We start from the raw sequence: 23,192 nt of genomic DNA on the forward strand, positions 1-23,192 counted from the left end.
AATGACAATGGTGTGTGTCATTTTTAACATATGTAGAATTAAAGTGTATGATAACATCACAAATACTGCAGGTAGAGAGGGACATATATTATTGTAAGGTTCTTTTTTATACATAAAATGGTGTAATATTTCTTGAAGACACTCTGTGACACATTAAGTATTCATATTATGAACACTAAAGGAATCATTAAAGAAACAAACAAGGAGTTAATAAGCCAGCAAAACAATTAAGTGAAAAATAAAAAAATTATCACATCAAAAGCAGGCATAAAAAGAGGGAAATGGTAACAAAAATCAGATGGGACAGATGGAAAATCAACAACAAGATGGTAGATCTAGACCAATTTGTCATGAAAACCATTGAAAGTCCTGCTGGATTTTCTTTGCTCCCTCAGTATTTCCCTCCTAGCAATGCCCAAATTTGGTAAATGCCTTCAGGGTAAAAAAAAAAAAAAAAAAAAAAAAAAGCTCCATCTCTGCTCCCCTAGGAAGGTTTACCAGCCACTAGAATTTAGATCCTGTACTATCTTTGCATCTAGCAGCTAATGCTTTCTGATATCTAAAAACACACCCCCCAAAATCTGTACATTTTTAGTTTATTCACTTTCCTCCTTGTCTTTATGGCAGATTGTAGTGTGCCATGGTATTTTCCTTCTTATCTGTAGCAGAACCCCTTTTCCCAATATTTCCTGATCATAGTTAGCACAATATAGATGACATAATAAGGAAGAATGGTCTCTGACAGCTTGGTTATCTTGTAATGCTTTCAAATTGAGGGGGAAGGAACTTACATTCCTTATAAAGGTAACAGTAAAATCATGTAAGCAAATGGGCTGAGAAACTAGGAATTTCAGTTATGAATGTATTGAGTCTGAAGTAAGAACAAATCACTTAGGAAGATGTCTAGCAAGTTTTTGTACTTACAAGAATAAAGTTGGAGAGAGAAGAGCAGAGGCTGCTGACTGGGTGGAGGTCATGACTGTATAGTCATAAGGTGATCAAATGCCATGGGTGAGGGAAGCAGTGGGCTTAGCCGGCAGCCTCATGTCCACACTATTTTAGGGTGGAAGGAAAATGTGCAATCACCAAAGGAGGTCAGAAGCTGCTTTGGTGGCAGGAGAAAGTGTGAGGATGTGTACATTCAGAAACAAGGGAAGGAAGAATTTCTAGAAGACTTTAGTGGACATTTTCCCCTTGAGAATGGGAGTTTTCTCTTTCAGAGTCTCTATGGAAATATAGAAAGGGAAGAGGTGCAGGAGATGAGGAAGTTCTTTCCAGGTGGCCTTGATTTTTCTTCACCAAGGCATCATGTGAAGTTCCGCACTGAGAGACACTGAGGGGGTAACCATGATGTGGGGACCCAGCAAATGTGGAGAGGATTTGGGCTGGCTGCTTTACACAGGGGCGCATAAAGTCTTGACAAGCCATGAGGATAAAGTTCTTGGAGAAGCAATAGAAGCCTAAATGAAGAAAGATATGAATATTTGTAGTGATCTGTGTCAGAAAGCTCATATCAGCCTCTGGAAAGACTGGGAGTAGAAGAGGAGAGCCAGAATGGTGAGTGACACAAATCTAATGGCCTCATTAAAATGTGATAATCAGTAGTGGACCATCTATCAATGATCCAGGGTTTCCAGGCTTTTGTGACCTAATGGAGGGAGACCTCATTTATTAATAATTTGTTATGTACTAGGCAAAATGCTGGACTATCTATATGTCTATATCTATATCTATATCTATCTGTCTATCTCACATTTGTATGTGAACATTCATTTAATTTAATTGTTCTCCTTTCAACTACACAGAGAAACATAAGAGTAAATACATTCACCATCATTTGATAAAGAATGGGAGCTAGAGGTAAACAGTATTTTTTGGGTCACATGGACAATACACACCTCCTGGGGAAGAGAGTAAACTAACTCTGGGGGTGTGTTGGAAGGCTTCAAGAGGAGTGACACTTGACCAGTCTCTTTTGAGACTGCTAGGATTTCACTAGAGAAGGAGAATAAATGCCACAATGCAGAGGAAATAGCATGCAGTTGTCCTTAGGTAAGAAAGAACATGAAATGATTAGGTAACTACACCGTGAATGGAACACAGTATGTGAGAAGGGGGTGGGGGAAATGTGGGAAAGGAGGTGAAGTACTAACTGGAAATGCAGGTTGGGGCCACATCAGGTCACTGGGTAGGATAAAGAGCAACAATAAACAAAAATCATAAAATCAAATAGCTTTCCAAACAGAGAGGACTGAAAAATAGGTGTTTTATTTAAGTATCTGAATATCTTGGATTTTCTTGGAAAGGCTTAATTTCAAATAGTTTTTCTTGGTCCCATAAGTTTGCTGGTACTTCTTGGGCAGCTGGCCCCTACATTTTATGGGATCATGGTCATTTTCATGAAGTAATAAAGTTAGATGATCAGTCTAGAAATTTCTAACTCGGAAAGTTTGTGATTCTTTATATTACCTTCATTTATTTTGTCTTATTATGTTTAAAACCCTCATCGCAGAATATTGAGCTTATTTTGCGCATGAACTCAAAGGTGTTGGTTTCTCATCCTTTCCTCCTGAAGCAGTGTCTACTCATCAATTTTCACACAGCCCCATGCACCTCCATGTTCCTCAGGCTATAAATGATAGGATTCAGCACTGGAGTGACAATTCCATAGAACAGAGCAATCAGTTTGTCAGAAGTGGGGTCTTTGGACTTTGGCTTCATGTACATGAAGAGGATTGTCCCATAATACAGAGTCACCACTGTCATGTGTGCTGAGCAGGTGGAAAAAGCCTTTTTTCTTCCTTCAGCTGAATTGATTCTCAGTACAGTAGAAAGGATGAACATGTAGGAGATACAAGTCAGCAGTAATGGAGTAAGCAAAAATATTACGTTGCCCAGCATGATTACAATCTCATTCAAGGTAATATCTGTGCAAGCCAGCTTGATAAAGGCCAATATTTCACAAGTAAAATGATTAATGACATTTCTTCCACAGAAGGCCAACCGTACGGTGAGCAGAGTTTCTGTCAGTGAGTTGAGAAAGCCTAGTGCCCAGGACCCAGCCGCCATCTGGACACACAGGGACTTGCTCATGACTCTGGGGTACCTCAGAGGGTTGCAGGTGGCCATGTAACAGTCAAATGCCATCACTGCCAGGAGCACACACACTGTGGACCCCATAGCATAAGAGACAGACATTTGAACAACACATCTCATGAAGGATATGGTCTTGTTCTCTGATAGGAAGTGTATCAGCATTGAAGGGATAAAAGAGGAGGTGAACCAGATGTCTAAAAAGGAAAGATTACCAAGGAAGAAGTACATGGGCGTGTGGAGGCAGGAATCCAGGAGCGTTAGGGTGATCAAGGTGCTGTTCCCGAGGAGGGTTACTAGATACATCACCAAGCATATCACAAAAAGGACCTTTTCAATTCTGGGGCACTCAGAAAGTCCCTGCAGAATGAACTCAAGTTCAGTTGTCCAGTTGGTCCTTTCCATATTACTTTGTTATTCCTGGAGCAAGACAGAAGAAAAAACCTGCATGTGCATTTACTGAGTCTGTACAGAGTTATCATATGAAGTAAGATGTAACTGGAGTAGAAGGGACAACAAGTGTGTCAGCTAGCTGCTGTGGTGGTAACAGATCTTAGTAGCTTTGGGGATTCCTCTTCTAACTCATTAGGGAGTGGATCACAGGCAAGTAATAATTAACATGGGTAGCTTCTTAAAATGCAGATTTCTGTATTCTGTTTCCTGAGATGGTGTTGAACAAGGGCTGAGGAAAGGCAGAACAATTTGCATTTTAATGAGCATCTATTATTTGCAATTCAAGTGATTCCGAAACTCCACCTTGAAAGCCAATGTTATGGAGAGAGTAGGATTTATTCATTTAACAAATATTTTTTCAATTTTATTATGTAACAATCAATAGCAATGACATTTGCTTAGGGTTTTATTATTTAGAAATACATTCATGTCCCTTACTCATTTTATCCTCACTATAATTCTGTGAGGAAAGTGAAGTTGAAAAGGTTATAAGCTAATCTATAGTCATAGTAAGTGCGTGAGCTGCTATTCAAATCTAGGTTTTCTCACTTTAAATCCACCTTTTTAAAAACTGTACCTCATGGCTCTCGCAAAAATTATGAAAACTGGCTAAGGAGTGGGGATCAGGCATCAGTCTTTGTAATTGTCTCCAACTGATTCTAATGTGTAATTGAGGACAAGAGCCACTGATCTAATCAAGCTCATCTCAGATTTTAGTATGCAGATGTATCACCTGGAAAATCTTTGAAAAATGCAGATTCTAAGAAAGCAGATATGAGGTGGGGCCTGATATCTGTGTTAATTAAATATGTTCCCAGGTGATGCCAGTGCTGCTTGTCTACACAAATGTAGCAAGGCCTCTTAGACCATCTTCATCAAGTACCATGGAGAGCACTACCGGTGCCTCAGCTGTCTGCACCATAGGAATTGGATAGTAGACTGCCACTCTGGTGAGACTCCTGTGCAGTTACTGCCAACTTTAGATTTTAGATATACAAGCCAAAAAAATTGCATGCAGATGAGTATGCTTTGTATCCCTGTACTTATGCAAGCCATTCCTCCTCCTCTTGTTTAGGTGATGTTAGGGCTAATATTATTCTAAAGAAGGAATTTTGGTCAGTTTCAAGTGCCCAAGTTCTGCATTCAAAAGCATGGAACAAATGACTTCAATTTAAAAAATTTCAAGACTAGATATTAGCAGGAGAGGCATTCTGTTTATAGCAAATGAAACACAAAATGTCATTTTAAAAATCTCTGAATCCTCATGATATTCTACCCAACTGTAAATATATCCCTACTGAAAATGAATAATGATGAGTTCTGACATATTTTTCAAACAATGGCTGTGGTTAGGGTGTAGGATTTGCTGTTTCTATCACTGACAGTCATTTGGCAAAGATTATACTGCTCCCCATGGAAACTCCAGTTGGGAATTGACCCTGATGCTAGATCATGAGGAAAGAGGGGTTATTTTAGCTCCCAAACTTAAGGGTAGTTGATATTATGTAAGGCTTTTGTATTTATTATGCTTCTATAATTTCATCATTTGAATCTTCAAAATAAGCCAATTGCTGGATATCACTATGTTATTTTCCACATAGGAGATTTCTTTGAGATTTCAAAGGTTACATAAAACTTTCAGTATCTTAAATCTCTGAATTGTGATTTAAATGCAGATCTTTGATTCCCAGCCCCTATTTCACCATGATACTGCATGTTCCATTATTTACATAAAAATTTCATTAAAAACCATAATTTAAAAAGATGCTGTGCACTTTCCTCAAGGATAAATATAATAAATATCACATGATAAATATGTTGCCTCTTTTGTAAACCATGTATGAAGACATTCTCCATAACAATGTAATCAGATAAAATTATACCCAAAACTCCTCTCATTTCTAGTGTCAGAAATTAAGGTATGATGTAGTGGAATTTAATTATTATATAAATGAGAACTCTGATATTTAATATTTCTTCTTCTGTCTTGGCTGCCTGGGGCTCTGACTGAAATGTTCATTGTAATTACTCGCCCCTCTGTTACCTATTATTTGTTTGAATCCTATTTTTACTATAAACATCTTTAATGTATGTTTCCTCAAAACCTTATTGGACATAACTTGTGTATGAATTATATATAAAACAACATGTATACATTCTCCAGAAAACTATTCCTTATTATTTTAGTCAACCGGATATTTGCATACTGTAGACATTAGCCTATTATTTATAAAGGTCTGATGCATTGGAAGCAACTTTTTCTTAATAGAGTCTTCCATGGACTATTTTGATATTTTAAAAAATTAAATAACATGCTGCATGGGTTTTTAATTTTTCCCCCTTTACATATCCATTCAAATTTTTTAAATCCCACAAGAAACAACAAGCTAAGTTCAAAAATCTTTATATTTGAAAGGATGTTTTCCTTTTGAAACAATTATAATAAAATCTTTTTCTCTTACCTCCAACAGTTTTAAAAATCATCCACATCATTCCATTCCATTCAACAGTAGAAAAACTTTCTAGGATTTTGAATTTCTTTTGCATGTTTCAGATGAAATCAGATGATCCTCAGTTTGAAAGAGATTTTCTCCTGTTTCCTAAAAAGAAATGTGAGAAAGAATAGCTAAAATCACATAATTTTTACCTGATTGGAAGACAGCATAAAGGAAGTAAACATATTAACCATAAAGATCAACTATGAAACTCTAGTTTTTCCATGGTTTGTCCTAAAGTTGTCATGAACTTGAGAGAAACTCAGATTCTTTTGAAGTCAATTTAGCACTTATTTTTACAAAGCATTTTGGTCCCTAAGGTTGTAAGTCAGGAACTTAGAATTCTCTAGGGATAACGTTTCTGACTTTTGAACATCCCAAAGACCCAATTATCTTGACTTATAAAAACACAAAGACTTCCCCAGCCATACAACTCTTGGAGTTTTTGTTGAATGTATTTGTACTTGATGGCTTTATGCACAAATTGGAGCTCAAAGATTATGTCAAAAAGTTCTGAGAAAACAAACTTTCCCCAAGAGTTTTTCTATTGATTGCATAAATAATACTAGGTCAACCTTAACAGAATCCTAAATAAAAGAATGGTCATTCCACTCCTTTAAACTATTTTTATTTTTCATATTTTTTGTTAATACTGGGTAAAACATATTTTTCTTTAGACCAATGTAATTGTGGCATTGATAAATTTTAATTAGCATTTGCCACTTTACATCAATACTTCTCTGTGATTTTCATCGTCTTTTGATACTAGTTTAAGAGCTTTCACAGTTGATCAGCACATCCCTGTGCCAGGATGGGGGGTGCTCTGACTCCACCAGCAGAGGACAGGGATGCTCACCTCTCAGACCCGGCCGGACCTGGCCCTGTGCTCGCTTCTTTGGATGCTTCTTATTTGTATCCTTTTACTACGCAAAACTCTCATTGTAGGTACAGCACTTTCAGTGACTTCTGTGAGTCTTTAGTGGGATCCCTCAAATCTGTAGCTGGTTGGTCAGATGGGTCAGTGGCCCTGGGGACTGGAAAATTTGTGGCTGGAGCTGAGTGAGGCCAGTTCTGTGGAAAACCACCCTGAACCTGTGTGCTGTGCCTAACTCCAGGCCAGAATTGAGTTACTCCAGTAATTGCAGTTGGTTGCAGAAGTTGCTGAAGTTTTTGCAGTCTGCATAGAAGCCACATTTAAAGCATATTATGAAGCACAGAAAAAATATTCAAGAGCTAGACTATTCTAAACAACTTTGGTTTTAAAGAGCATAAAAACCCATGTCAATTGTAATGAAGATTTCATTTCTGAACAAGTTTCTGATCAAATAACATCTCAATTATCTATTCGCAATCATGTGGGAAACCCCAACACAACTAATACCTGGCATACTAAGCCACATCCTAGTTAACTAAGGATCCAATAAAGAACCTATGCAATGGTCGGTCTGCTGTAATCACTTCCCTGTGTATCACTCTTCATACACCTAATTCCCAATCTTTCAGCTATTTTTAAATGCTTATATTTGTTCCAATTTTAGTTTTTAATCAAGAACATTAAGAAAAGAGTGATGATAGATGGCAAAGTGCTCAACAACATTAAGATTAAAATTATATTTTTAAACCCGAGTGAGAAAAGGGGCACAGTTAGAATGCTTACAAGTTAATTCATCATTTGTGCCAAGGCCAGAAAAGTTTCAATCTGAGAGATTCCATCCTGGAACTACCATTAAGACACTCAAAAGATGTTTGTGAGACTTATCAGATTCTGACCAAGGTATATACAGGGGTAGCTCCTAGACTTCCTCAACTGTTTCTGTCGATGAGGCATTTGGGTGCTCCAGCTGCCTTACTTTAGAGGTTAATTGAACACCTTGTATGAGTAACTATTTAATTGAACCACAAATACATTATATTGGTACTTCCCTTACATCTGAGTGGTAAGAGTTGCTGAAGGTGGGTCCCATAGTATTAAGAAGAAACAGGGGTCCTCACTCTGAATCCAGATCCTAGAGAAAGATAAGCATCATGCTTAGTTCAACACAGTGTGTGCACCTGAGAGGTGTGTTCCCTGGAAAGACTGTTCCAGAGATTGGGGTGGTACAGTTTTGCCCAAAGAGCTTCTTGGAATTTGTTTTACCACCTGACCTAGGGCTCCTGATGCCTTAAGCTAAATCTGCTCAGGCCTCTGGGCATGGTGGCTCCTCTGGGTCTGAAGAGAGTTTGTCCAGGCCGCTTTGTGGCCAGAATCTCCTGCCAGGACACCTTATTTCGAAGGATTTGGACAGTCCCTCAGAGGACGTGCTGAGTTAGTGGCCTCTTTTTTAACTGCCCAACTGTCTAAAATGTACTTTGAAGCACAGAAACAATATTCAAGAGGCAGCCTACCCTAGACAACTTTTGTTTCTAAAGGGTGTAAGATCCCATATATATTGGAATGAAGACCCAGTGTCTGATCAAATATCATCTCAATTATCTACTCACAATCTGATCAGCTTGTGGGGAAAAAAATCAACAGATAAACCAGAACCCCTCAACCAAGGATCCTGTCTCTGCTGATGATATAGAGGTAGACCACACCCAAGTCAGAGCTTAATTTATGCTTCTTTCATGTGAGCTAATTATTTAACTGGTTAACTAATATTTGACTAAAGATTTTCTCCAAAATGTAAATTGGACTCTCATACAGATAAAAAAAAATAATGTATGTTAGATTTTTAAAAACTCATGAGGAAGACTGCAAGCTGTTATAAACTGTTTCAAAGGATACTCTAACCAAACTATTTATAGATCGGGAATATTGAAATGAATTTGCAAATGGAGGCAACGCTAGCATCTTCCACAGAGGAGGAAGAAAGTCAATTGGAGAAGACAGAATTTGCATTCCATAGACCAAAATTTATTTACAGTGCTATCAGTTATAAATAGGCTCCCAAACAGAATGAGAATCAGATGACGCAAGTGTCTTGCTATACCAATGGCAGTTTCCCCCCCCTAAAGCACACATTTTTCCCTTCAAGTTAGACAGAAATCTTTTACTACAGAGATTCTTATAGTTAACACCTCTATTCCCAGCCTTTTTTTTAAATAATAAATAGTTTGTTTGAAAACTCATGTCACATTTCAGTATTGCACTTTAAGTATTTTAAGCATATCAATAAGTGCTCATGGAAAACATAGACCCAATATAATTTTAAATCAGTTATATAAATTTTATTTTTAATTTTCCCCCTTTTCCCTCTAAGCTATAGAAGTCTATAATGTTTCAAATGTGTCCATACAGTCATAAGGCATAAGTATTTTGAAAAAATTATGAAGTAATTTTTGGGTAAATAAAGCACTGGCAAGTTCTAGTTATCTCACGACTATTAAAATGTCAGTTTGGGAGGGTAAAAATGGGGCTGTGGTTAAATATGATTCCTAGGCAATTCATTCTAGGAAATCCTTTTCACTCCCCGCAAGAAAAGTCAAATTCCAATACATAGAGAGGGTTCTCTGGTATAGTACCTTGAATCCACTCTAATTTATTTATATCTACAGTGAATCTTATCATTCAACAAATCTTCACTGAGCTCCCAATTGGGCACCCCACCTTATTCTAAGGTGCAGGAAATACAGCAACAAATAAAACAGACAAAATCCACTCTTCAAAGCACTTGGACTAAGTCATAGGGAATGCAATGAAAACTGCATGAGATACCTATTCCAGCAGTACCTAGAATTGTTAAGATTAAAATGACAATACAAAAGGCAAAGATGTGGAATCTTCACACATACACTGGTGAGAATGTTAAGACTATACATCCCATTTTGGAAAACTGTTTGGCCATTTCTTATCAAGTTAAACATGTACTTACCCGCTACCCATACCCAGAATTCCACTCCTAGATATAGAACAAGAGAAATGAAAACTAATGGCCACAAAAGAGTCATGTAGAGTAGTCCAAGCATACACAGCTTTATCTTTAATCCCATAAAAAGAATGAACTACCCATATACAGAACCGGATGAATCTCAAAAACATGCTGAACATAAGCAGCCAGAAACAAAGGAGTTCATACTGTATAATTCATTTCCATGAAACTCTAGAACAGGTAAACTAATCTATGGTGATAGAAATGAGAACTGTGGTTGCCTGGGATTGGGAAAGCATGGGCAAGACAGAGCATGGGTTCTACTGGCTAGTGTGTGCCATTCCTTTTACTCTGCTCCTATTCTGATAACTTCTGTTGGGAAGCCTTCCTTTGCAGATGCTACTCCACCTGATACCAGAGACCCCCTGTGTGGACACCCCCCTCAACATGTTTGGACGCTGACAACCCGACAAACCCTAGATGGGAAAAAAAACCTCCCTGTGGGGGGACCTTCTGACCCTGCATGGGGTCTCCATTCCATGTTGACTCCTTCCTTATCCTGCTCAGGTTCCAGCACTTTATGCTGCCTCCTCCCCCAGCAAAGAAGACCTCTATAACTCACTTGTACTTTTAAATCTTCTCCCCTAACACAGGCTCTGACGCTCTGTGCCTATCAGCCCTCCCAGGTGGATGCGCTGTCCTCTCCTTGTTTAGGTTCTGATAACCTGTCAATGTCCTATGCAGATGCTCACCCCACCTGCACTCCAGTATAAAGCAGTGACCTGCTTCTCTGCATGGACACCCTTTCCACCTCACCTGGCCTTGGGCTACCCACAGTGAGCCTTACCCCAGCATGTGTGCACATCCCATCACACTGGTCTCTGACGTCCCATGCCACTCCCTATGTGGATTCCATCCCCACCCTACTTGGGTTTCAACATGCCATGCAAGTCTCCTCCTCATTGATGATGCCTTCTTTATCCAATATCATGCCCATTCTTCCAGGGATCCCCCACTCAGCTCACTCATAGTTCCAGCACTTGTGCTGGCTACTCTACACAGACACTTCCCAGCCCTCATTTCTGTCCACCCAACCCATGCCAGGCTGATTGTCTAAGAAGACACCTCTTACCCAACTTAGGTCTCCCTTCCCAGGGCTCCCTTGTCACTTGGGTGCCCTTCTCACCATGCTTGCTCTCTGACACCTGTGCCTGGCTACCCCTCAACATGGATGCCTCAACATGTACTAAAGTCCACACTGCAATCAGATATTTTGCATATTTTTGATTGGGTTGTTGGCCTTTCATTGTTGATTGCTAAATATTTTTCTATATTTGATATAAATCCTTTATCTGATGTATGCTATGCAAATGTTTTCTTATAGTTCGTTGGGTTTGTCTTTTCATTCTGCTAACAAATGATCTTTTGCAAAGCAAAATTTTTGGTTTTAATAAAGGCCATCTTATCATTTTTCACTTTCATGGATCACACTTTTGATGTTGTATCTAAAAACTCATCACCAAATTCAAACTAATGTAGACTTCCTTCTATATTTTCTTCTATAAATTTTGTAATTTTGGATGTAGGTGTCTGATCCTTTTTATGTTAATTTTGTGTAAGGATTGTGTCTAGAGTCATGTGGCATGAATTGTTCCACAGCATTTGCTGAAAGGACTCTCCTTTCTCCAATGAATTCCTTTGTGCCTTTGTCAAAAATTAGTTGACTCTATTAATGTGGGTCTACTTCTGTGCTTTCTATTCTGTTCTATTGATCTATATGCCTATTCTTTCACCTAACACCATACTGTGTTGATTACTACACCTTTACCATAAGTCTTGAAATGAAACAGTGTGAGTTCTACAACTTTGTTCTTTTTCAGTATTATTTTGGCTATTAAGGACTTTTGATTTCTTACGTAAAATTTAGAATCTGTCTGTTAGTATGTCCAATGAACTTGTTGGGATTTTGATTGGGATTGGGTTGAATCTATAGTTCAATTTGAGAAGAGTTGACATGCCATCCAATTAAATCTTCCAATCCATGAACACAGATTATCTCTGCATGAGTTAAATCTTTAGTATTTTTCATGAGCGTTTTGTTGTTTTCTGCATATAGATCCAGTAGTTTGTTAAATTCATATTTAAGTATTTCATTTACTTTTGATACTATTATAAATGATATTGACTTCTTTATTTTTTAAATTCAGCTTTATTGAGATATATTCACATATCATACAATCATCCGTGGTGTACAATCAACTGTTCACAGTACACATCATAGTTTTGCATTCATCACCCAATCTATTTTTTGAACATTTCCTTATACCAGAAAAAGTAAAAATAGAATAAAAATAAAAGTAGAAAAGAACACACAAATCATCCCACCCTCCCACCCTGTTTTTCATTTAGTTTTTGTTCCCCAATTTGCCTACTCATCCATCCATACACTGGATAAAGGGAGTGTGATCCACAAGGCTTTCACAATCATACTGTCACCCCCTGTAAGCTACATTATTATACAATCATCTTCAAGAGTCAAGGCAAATGGTTTGCAGTTTGATAGTTTCAGGTATTTACTTCTAGCTATTCCAATGCCTTAAAACCTAAAGAGGGTTATCTATATAGTGCTTAAGAATGCCCACCAGAGTGACCTCTCAACTCCATTTGGAATCCCTCAGCCACTGAAACTTTATTTTTTTTCATTTTGCCTCCCCTTTTTGGTCAAGAAGATGATCTCAATCCCACAATGTCGAGTCCAGATTCAACCTCGGCAGTCATATCCTGTGTTGCCATGGAGATTTATACCCCTGGGAGTCAGATCCCACATAGCGGAGAAGGCAGTGAGTTCACCTGCCAAATCAGTTTAGCTGGAAAGAGAGGGCCACATCTGAGCAACAAATAGGTACTCAGGGGGAGAGCCTAAGGCACAATTATAAGCAGGATTAGCCTCTCCTTTGCAGTAACAAACTTCTTAAAGGCAAGTCCCGAGACAGAGGGCTCAGCACACCAAACTGCCAGTCCTCAATGTTTGTGAGAACATCAGCAACAATCCAGGTGAGGAGGCCCAACACCTCCGCATTTTCCCCCAGCTCCTCAGGAGGAGAATATATATTTTTGTTCTCTGCCCAAATTGCTTTGGGATGTGTCACTATTTCACACTAACCTGTACAAACCTACCAGGTCTCACTTCCTAATCAAAGTTCCATGTAATTACGACATTTGAGCAAACTGTATGTAAATTGTTTAGGAAATACAGGTCCTGTACCAACTAAACATCTCTTCCCTTGGTCTCACATGGAAGTTGAAGTTTTAACACACAGTCAGTAATGATTTTGATTTTTAAATTTCAAATTCTAACTGTTCATTGTTGGTAGGTAGGAAACAATTGACTTTTACATATTGACCTTGTATCTTATGACCTTGCTACACAAGCTTATTAGTTCCAAGAAAGTTTTTTGTTGCTTGTTTTGGATTTTGTACATAGGCAGTCATACTATCTCAAAATATATGCAGTTTTATCTCTTCCTTTACAAAACATACATTTTTTTCCTGGCACTACCAAGAACTTCCAGTATGATGCTGAATAAGGGAGAGAACAACCTTGACTTATCCTTGATCTTAGGTAGAAAACTTCAGGTCTCTCACCATTACGTATGATGTTAGCTGTAGGTTTTTAGTAGATGTTCTTCATCAAGTTGAGGACATTCCTTTCTATTCCTAGAATGTTGAGAGTTTTGGGCTTATGTCTAACACTTTTTTCTGCATCAATTTACATGATCATATGCATTTTCTTCTTTATCCTTTTAATATAGTTGACTGCGCTGGCAGACTTTCAAATGTTGAAGCTGCCTTGCATTCTTAAGGTGAATCTTACTTGATTGTGTTGTATAAATATTTTTATACCTTGTTCAATTTGATTTGCTAATATTTTGTTGAGGATTTTCACCTCTATATTCATGAGAGATGTGGAAGTGATTCATAGTTTTTTTTTTCCTTTTAATTACTTTATCTCATTAATCTCTGATAGCAATTGATAGACATATTCAAACTGATGTAAGGAATCCAAAATTATATTATTCACTTAGTCATCCTAATAATACTTATTGAAGTTTTCAAGGCAATCTATAAACCTTCCCAAAAGGAACTCAAGTGCAGGGAAGAGATTGTATGGAAGATATGGTGGTAAACAAAGAAAACCTCTGAACCCTATAGTTGGATTAAATAATTATTATTATGAAGTAAGAACACAAAAATACTGTAAAGTTCATCATGCAAGATAATTAAAACAACAACAATTAAAACAACCTGTACGTAAAATTCTGGATTATTTCAGCACATAGCAGGAAGGTAGAGTTGAAGATAAAGGATGGTATAGGGGATAGAGAGGGAAGCATAAACTTAAAACTTTTTAATCTTATATAAGGATAATCAATTGAAACATTTTTAACATTGATAGAAAAATAAAGGTTCAAAAATTTTAATTTAACTACAAAATTGAGAAATATTATGTCATAAAATTTTTCCTTTTATCTTTAATTGTATCCTCTTTTATTCAATGTTACATCATAATGTTTTTACACATACTCAGGGAACATATAATTGATAATGGTCATATAGTAGATGATGTATTCTATTTATATTAATATATTTGTATTTACTTTTATAAACAATGTTTAATAAAATTATAGCTTATTCTTTAAGAGGAATGGTTCTACTTTATTTATTTTGGAATAATCCAAATCACTTCCATAATGAATTTTGAGAGTGGAGGAAAGACAATTAAATGTATACTTGTACATACAATCACACCAATGAAATAGTCAATTTTGAAGTCATTGGGTTTTTGGACCTTGAAGTTATCTTACAATTAACCTAGTTCTAACCCTTATAATAACAGAAATATCTGTAGTATGCTGTCAGTAACCTTACTTCTGCTTTGAATCCCCACTGCTGGTTAGAGCATTTTATTTTGAAGCCACACAGGTCATTTTTGGGTGATTCTATTCACTAGAAAGTTCTTTACATTCAACTGTATACATATGGCAATGGCCATTCTTCCCTGTGAAACATAAACCTCTATAGAACAACAAAAACAAGTTTATGCTTCTTTCCGATGATACCTTTTCAAGGATTTATAGGCAACTGTTCCTGAGCCTTTCTTGCTCCAGGTTACAATCCCATGTTCCTTCAGCCATTCCCCCCTTATTTTGTTAAAATCATTAAAAACATGTATTGTTGAAGAAATATCTTAGGAATGTGAGGTTCTTTGTGACAAATCAGGCCCCTTCTAAGCATTCTGCTTTTAGTTACAAATTTTTCCTGGCTCTGCAGGAACTGAAGCATTCATTGTCATTCAGGAGACAGATGATGGAAATGTTGGACAGTCTGGTGTTGAGACCCAGCTTTGTCAAGCACCACCTCTATGACCTTAGGGAGGTCACTGTACCTCTCAAGCCTCAGGTTCCATGTGTGTAAAATAGGGACCAAAAAATTCCTAGCTGGTGTTGTTATTCTGAGGATTAATGAGGACACACATAGTCATGGAAGCATGGGTAGTAGTTAATGAAAGTTGTTTACTATTTTAAATATATCAAACAATATAAATATGCATCTAACCATGATAGAAACAGAATGGCTTTGGAGTTGGATTCACATGGGTTGGGATCCCAGTTTTTGGTTTGGTAGCATAGTGGCTTTGAGTAGGCTATTTAAGCTGTATAATGAGTACTATAACTGTCTTGCAGGGCTTGTATGTAATAAGGTTTCAAGGGTGCTTATCATAGTTATTGGTATTTAATAGGCACTTCATAAAAGACAAATAATGTTATTCTATTTGATTATGAATCTGTGAATCTGTTGATGCTACAGATAATCACTTCCTATTGGTTTTGGTAAATAAAACAGATGTATAATCATTCTGCTTCAATATGAAGCTATAGAAATCAATAGAAAGAGTATCAAAATGAATAACTGCTATCCAAGTATGAAATCTATTCCTTGATGAGTTGGGGGAAATACAGATTACTTGTATGAGAAAAATATCTACCTTAATGAATTTGATTATGCAGTGTCTTTACAAGTTATTTAAGATATTTCCATCTAAATTAGAGGAGGCTCATTTTTGTGATAAATCTATCCAAGTCAATTTAATTCAGCAGGCCCATTGGCAAACCAGAGGGCCATGGGAGACACAAGGATGAGTAATGCACAGCTCGGATCAGGCCCTGAAATCCAGATTAAATTCAATCCCATTTTATGCATATTATTTTCCCAACTTTTTGCATGGATGGCTTCTTCTCATGGTCAAGTCTTAGATTGGGTGTATCTCTTCTGAGAGGCTCTCTCTGCACCCCCTTCAAATAAGGTTGTCCTCCCTGCCAGTCCCTACCCTCTTCTTTCTTATTATCCTCCATTTTAGCACTCTATTTCTTTGTTTAGTTCTTTGTATCAGTATTTTGATTTACTTCTATATTTATTTTTAACCTCCCTCCATTTTCTGAGCATTTCATAGAGGTAGAGATCTAGCTGTCTAATGCATCTCCAGTGTCTGGCATGCAGTAAGTTCTCAATAAATATTTGACTGAATAGATGAATGACTACGGTTAGAGGTCTCTCAGGTAAGCTCTCTAATCTTGCTAACCAATGCATATGAGAAAATATAAAAAGATAAAAATTCATCAAAAAAAATCAGGACTGATAGTTTAAGTTCTACTAGATTACAATAGAGATTTCTATTAAAACTGGATCAATAAAACCAATTGAGGAGGAGATCTAAGATGGTGACATAGAGAGGAGTGGAAGCTAGCTAGTCCCCCTGGAACAACTAATAAACCACTAGGAACAACTAGTAAATAATCCAGAATAACTGTGGGGGGACAAACATGACTGTCCACTTATCATACAACAACCTGAATTAGGAGGAATGCCCGAGATTGCAGCATAAAATCTATAAGTAAAAACTGCAGATCCAAGCCCAGATACCCCTCCTCCCCCACAGCTTGAGCTGCAAAGCCTTGTGGTACTAGAGTGAAGCTCTCCCCCACTAAGAGAATATAATTCGCTAAGAGCTATGAATCCCCAACAAGCAGACAGAGGCTTTGGGTGATGACTGACTTTGGACAGCCAGAGAGTGGCTGCAGACTAGCCCTGAAGGGGACTTTCTGTCCCTGTTTTGGCTCAGTGGAGAAAGCCTCAGCCATTTTCAGTTCCCAGAGCTCTGACCCAGACAAGGGTGGAGACAGCACAGGCAGAGTCTATTCAAATGCTAATTACCTCTTCCTAGGGGGGTTTATCTTCCCTAAGAGGAAAGGGGTGGGGCCCAGCTCTACTACCTGCCTTACATTCAGAACCAGACCCCAGAGCCTGGGGGAAAACAAGCCACAGGACACACCTCCTTACACCAGTCTGGAGTTATAGGCTGACAGGCACCACCTGCTGGACAGAAAAGCACAGTGACCTGAGGCATCACAGGGTGTACCAATTTTCTAAGACACTACCTCAGGGAAACCAGATACTGACTATTTCTTCCTTTTCGGACCTGAGCACGTTCTGGTCTGGGAAAACCTTATTGGGGTAACCAAGGAAACCATGCCTAGACAACAGAAAACTACAACCTACACTAAGAAAAATGAAGTTATGGCCCAGTCAAAGGAACAAACTTACACTTCAACTAAGATACAGGAATTGAAACAACTAATAATAAGTCAATTCAAAAAGTTTAGGGAAGATATGGCAAAAGAGATGAACCGTATAATGAAAACATTGGGCATACATAAGGTAGAAATAGAAAGTTCAAAAACCAATTGGCAGAATCTATGGACATGAAAGGCACAACACAAGAGATGAAAGATACAATGGAAACATACAACAGTAGATCTCAAGAGGTAGAAGAAAACATTCAGGAACTGGAGAATAAGGCACATGAAAGCCTACACACAAAAGAAGAGATAGAAAAAAGAATGGAAAAATATGAGCAATGTCTCCAGGAACTTAAGGACAAAACAAAAAGCAAGAATGTACATATCATTGGTGTCCCAGAAAGATTAGAGAAGGGAAAAGCGGCAGAAGCAATAATAGAGGAAATAATCAATGAAAATTTTCCATCTCTTATGAAAGACATAAAACTATGGATCCAGAAAGTGCAGCGTACCCCAAACAGAATAGATCTGAATAGGCCTATGCCAAGGCACTTAATAATCAGTTTATTAAACATCAAAAGATAAAGAAAGAATCCTGAAAGCAGCAAGAGAAAAGCCATCTATCACATACAAGGAAAGCTTGATAAAAGTATGTGCAGATTTCTCAACAGAAACCATGGAGGCAAGAAGGAAGTGGGGTGATATATTTAAGATACTGAAAGAGAAAAACCACCAACCAAGAATCCTATATCCAGCAAAACCATCCTTCAAATATGAGGGAGAGCTTAAAATATTCTCTGACAAACAGACAATGGCAGAGTTTGTGAACAAGTTACCTGCTCTACAGGAAACACTAAAGGAAGCACTGCAGACAGAAGGAAAAGACAGGAGTGAGAGGTTTGGAACACATTTTGGGAGATAGTAGCACAGCAATGTAAGTACAATGAACAAAGATGACTGTGAGTATGGTTGAAAGAGAAAGGTTGGGACCATGTGGGACATCAGAACAGAAGATGAAGGATAAAGATTGGACTGTGTAACTCAGGGAAACCTAGGGTGCTCAACAATTGTAATAGGAGGTACAAATATGTTTTTACGTGAGGTAGAACAATGTTAACATTGCAAGGTGTTAGAAGTAGGGTGGGATGGGGGGAAATACAATCAATGCAAACTAGAGACTATAATTTACAGAAACCATTGTATTATGCTTCCTTTAATATAATAAAGGCCAATATATCAAAGCTAAATGCTTATGGGGGGATATAGGGGAAGGGTATGGGACTCCTGGCATTGGTGATGTTGTCTGACTCTTTATTCTACTTTAGTTTAATGCTATCTTTCCTTTGCTTTCTTCTAGCTGTCAAGTTTTGTTTTTTCTCTCTCTCTTTCTCTTTCTTTTTCTTTTGTCTCTCTGCCTTCTTTGACTTTTCCTCCTTCTTTGTGGAAGAAATAGAGATGTCCTTATATAGATAGTGGCAATGGTTGCTGAATACATAAATATGTGACTGTACAGGGAATCAACAACTGTTTACTTAGACAGAATGTATGGTGTGTGAACAAAAGCATCTTAAAAGAAATGGGTTGATGAAGAAACCCTGAGGGCACTATATTGAGTAAAATAAGACAGACACATAAAGGCAAGTATTGCAGGTTCTCACTGATATGAACTAATTATAATATGTAAACTCATAGACATGAAATATAAGTTACCAGGATATAGAATGAGGCTAAAGAATGGGGAGTGGTTGCTTATTATGAGCGAAATATTCACTAGAGTGAACTTAAACATTTGGAAATGGACAGGGGTGATGGTAGCATGTTGTGAGAATAACTAACAGTGCTGAAAGGTGTGTGAAGGTGTTGGAAAGGATAATGTCAGAGTCATGTATGTCACCAGAAGGAAAGTTGGAGGTAAAAGATGGGAATGTATAAAACAGTGAGTCTTGTAGTGGAGAATGTCCTGTGATTAAATATACAAATATTAGAAGTCTCTCTCATGAACTAGAACAAATGTATGACACTATAACTAGAAGTTTATAATAGAGAGGCATATAGGAAAAATTGCAAACTGTATACTACAGTTAGTCATATTTTACATTCTTTCATCAACAATAACAAATGTACTATACCAAAACTATGAATCAATAATGGAGGGGGTGTGGGGTTAGGGGTATGGGAGCATTTGAGTTTCCTTTTTCTGTCTTTATTTCTTTACTGCAGTAATGAAAATGTCCTAAAAAATTGAAAAAAATTAATTGTGGTGATGGCTGCACAGCTGTACAATGGTACATGAGCAATTGATTGTACACTTTGTACACTTTGGATCTTTGGATAGTTGTACAGTATATGAACAATCTCATATATATATATATACCAATAGAGGAATCATATCATGGAGGGTGATGTGGGCCTACTTACTTTCTCTCATCCTGAGAAGTATGTTCCACATTATGTGGGACAATGTGTGTACCTCTGATTATAACATAGAACATAATTCTCAGGAAGAAAGAAAGTTAGAAGGCCCTTCATCATTATCCTCCCACCCTATGCCAGTTTGGATGTATTATGTCTCCCAAAATGCCATTATCTTTGATGCAATTTTGTGCGGCAGATGTATTAGTGTTGATTGGATTGGAACCTTTGATTGAGTGTTTGCATGGAGATGTGACTCAATCAACTGTGGGTGAGACCCTTGGATAATTTCTGTGGAGGTATTACCCCACCCATTCAGGGTGGGTCTTAATTAAATCACTGGAGTCCTTATAAAAAGAGTTCACAGACAGAAGGAGCTTGGAGTAGCTAAGAGTGACATTTTGGAGAAGAGCTGCAGCTAACAGAGGACAAAATGCCCCAAAAACAACATTTTGGAGAATGGCATTTTGAAACATAATCTGGGAGCAAGTAGACACCAGCCACATGCCTTCCAAGCTAACAGAGGTTTTCCAGATACCAATGGCCTTTCTCCAGTGAAGGTACCCTGTTGTTGATGATTTACCTTGGATACTTTATGGCCTTAAGACTGTGACTTTGTAACCAAATAAACCTCCTTTATTAAAGCCAATTCCATTTCTGGTATTTTGCATAACGGAAAAATTAGCAAACCAGAACACATCCTGTTGTCCCCGTCTACCTTCTAGTTCAGAAATGAAAAAATTGTAAACCAGCAGAAAACAAGATAGTCCACCCTCTATCATATGAGTACTAGCTTTGACGTAGAATTAGAGCCAACATAATATTTATACAGATGCATAAGATGAACATAACTTAAACATACACTCATTTTTGAATCAAGGGAACCTGGTAATTATAGTTTTTTGTTGGAGTCAGTCTTTGCAAACTATAATTAACAATGGGGAAACAGCCAAAATATTAAGTAAGAGTCCAAAGGCATTGAAATGGCAAGTATAACAGATATCTGCTACACTAACAAAGGAAGAAGAAAAATTAGACTGGAGTTAGATTTCTTCTTTGCAACACCAAAAGATAATACAACAACGTCTATCACATTTTTTTTTACAATATTTTCAGTTTTATTACAAAAATGCACACCATCAAAGATTGTCATTAAATCATTTCTTGGTTCTACTTGCACTTGGTACTTGCTCTTGAGTGGCTTTCTTTGCTTTTACTATTTCCAAGAGTTCCTTTTATCATTTCATGCAGTCCTTCTTTGTCCTGCCAGACACTGTTTCTGCTTTTCCCATCTTTCAGGTGTATTCACTGAGCACGTTTCAAAGCCTGTTTCAAAAGTTTCTGTTCTTCTGTAGTCTAAGGGGTTAGAATCTATCCATGGCCCTTCAAATCTTCTGAAGGTTTTGCATTGTCTGCTTGAGGCACCTCTTCATGTCTTTTTGAAAATTATCAAAAGCCTTTGTGTTTATGTCATCTTTTTGATGAGGGTCAGTTTTTGGAGACTCTTTGGTTTGCCAGTAACATCTTTGGCAGCTTCTCTTGACTCCAGAAGAACGTATATTCATGTAGTCGGCAACAACTTCCCATCTTGAATTCGTTCCAGCAGGGAAGAGGTTCACAGCTTTAATCAGTAACTGTAGATCTTCTTCTGACCAATTTTCTCTGCCATTCCATCCCTGCCAATTGGTTCTCAGCATTCCTAGATGCTTGTCATGTATGAGAGCTTCCTCTTTCTTTTTTTTAATTTGCTCATTTATTTCTTCTATCTGTTTTTTCAGAGCAGCCTTTCCTACTTCTTTCATAATGTTTCATTCAAGCATGTAGCTTGATAGCTCATCGATCACAAAGTTTTTCCAGTTTTTCCATCATTTTTACCCACTCTGCCTCATTTCAGAAAAGTGATTCCAGGTCTTACATGAATTTCAAAGTTTTACCTTTCCTTTTTAACAGCATTTTTCTTGTTATCTTTTTTCTTCTTTGCCAACAATGCTTGCTGTCTAGTTTCCCTTCTTTCTCCTTAGCTAACCAAACAGCTTCTAATTCAGCTTGTCTTTGTTTTTCTTTAGCTTCTTACTCCTTCAGTTTTGCTTCTGCTTTTGCTTTCTTTTCTGCTTCTTTTTTGGCTTTTTCTTCTTCCCTGAATTTTTTTTTTTATCCTTGGATCACAGCTATATGCATTATCAACTAACATTCTTATTCTGTTCATTTCTTCTTTTTTCCTTTGTGCCCTTGTTGCTCTATATTTGCTTTAATCCATCACCTCTCATCATGACATTCTGCTTTCTCTTTTTCTTCTTCATCTAAATAAGAAAATTCTCTCCAGGAATCAAAATACACCAGAAGGAATAAAATGCATCGACATCCTCAAATGACAAATTCATACCACCAGTTGAGGAAACATTTTTCTTATTTGACCATCTGGAATTCCTTTGAACACTGGGGGAAAAACTTCAAAGGAATTGTCCTTTGCTTCACTTTTGGAGGAATTTAGTTATCAGGAAGTAGTATCTGCACTGTTAAATGCTTGTCTTTTCACTGGATGGGACAACAGTTCATAACCTTTGGTTATGCAAAGTGAAGTAGTCATTGTCTCCTTCTTTTATTGGTTCACCAATTGCTTTCCATTGTCTGCATGATGTTTTAAAACCATTGCTTTATGAGCTGCTTTGATCTGTCTTTTGTGTAGCTTTCTATCTACATGCGCAAATCCAAGAACTGCAATATAATTTCTGGTTCTTCCTGTCTTTGGGATCAGTGTTTTCAGCATGATAAACTCATATAACTGCAATTCTTCATCTTCTGACTCCTTTGATAACTCTTTCTTATCCTCCAGTTCCAGAGGTCAGAACGTGGGTTACGGTGGTGCGCTGGCCGCCAGCAACACTTGGCAGGAGCAGCACGAAGGCGCCGGGGCCAGCCCCGCAGGCGGACTGGTTCACATCCCCAGCAGAGAGCGCTCAGCGTTCCGCCAGGCTCTGTCTCCCGACCGCAGTCTCACGCCTAGGCTCCAGGAAGCCCAGGAACCGGCGCATGGAGAAGACCAATAACCACTTCCGGGATGGAACTCTGGCGGTGCGGCAGCCAATCCTGCCCCACACCACAGCCAGCGTGTGGGGAAGTCTCTCCTCCGCTTCCCCAGATCCGACTGGGGACCAAGGCTCGCGAAAGAGCAGTTCCTAGACTCATCAATTTCCATCACTTCAGTGCAGATAGTTTTTCATTTCTAAACGCTACACTTGTCTCCTATCTGC

General features: G+C 37.9%; 1 protein-coding gene and 1 pseudogene across 1 annotated transcript; both read right to left on the reverse strand.

Moving 5' to 3' along the window:
* Positions 1 to 2,595: 2,595 nt before the first annotated feature.
* LOC119505721 (olfactory receptor 13D1-like) lies at positions 2,596 to 3,498 on the reverse strand. The gene has a single exon (XM_037798606.1). It carries the CDS (start codon positions 3,496 to 3,498, stop codon positions 2,596 to 2,598), a length of 903 nt encoding a protein of 300 aa, XP_037654534.1.
* Positions 3,499 to 21,098: 17,600 nt separating this feature from the next.
* On the reverse strand, positions 21,099 to 22,835 carry LOC119505500 (annotated as a pseudogene).
* Between the last annotated feature and the right edge of the window lie 357 nt (positions 22,836 to 23,192).

The sequence above is a fragment of the Choloepus didactylus genome, chromosome 10, assembly GCF_015220235.1.
Source record: "Choloepus didactylus isolate mChoDid1 chromosome 10, mChoDid1.pri, whole genome shotgun sequence".
NCBI classification, from domain to species: Eukaryota; Metazoa; Chordata; class Mammalia; order Pilosa; family Megalonychidae; genus Choloepus; species Choloepus didactylus.

What these genes read in the sequence shown, in the direction of transcription:
- LOC119505721 (XM_037798606.1), bottom strand. Translation starts at nt 3,498, where the DNA reads ATGGAAAGGACCAACTGGACAACTGAACTTGAGTTCATTCTGCAGGGA.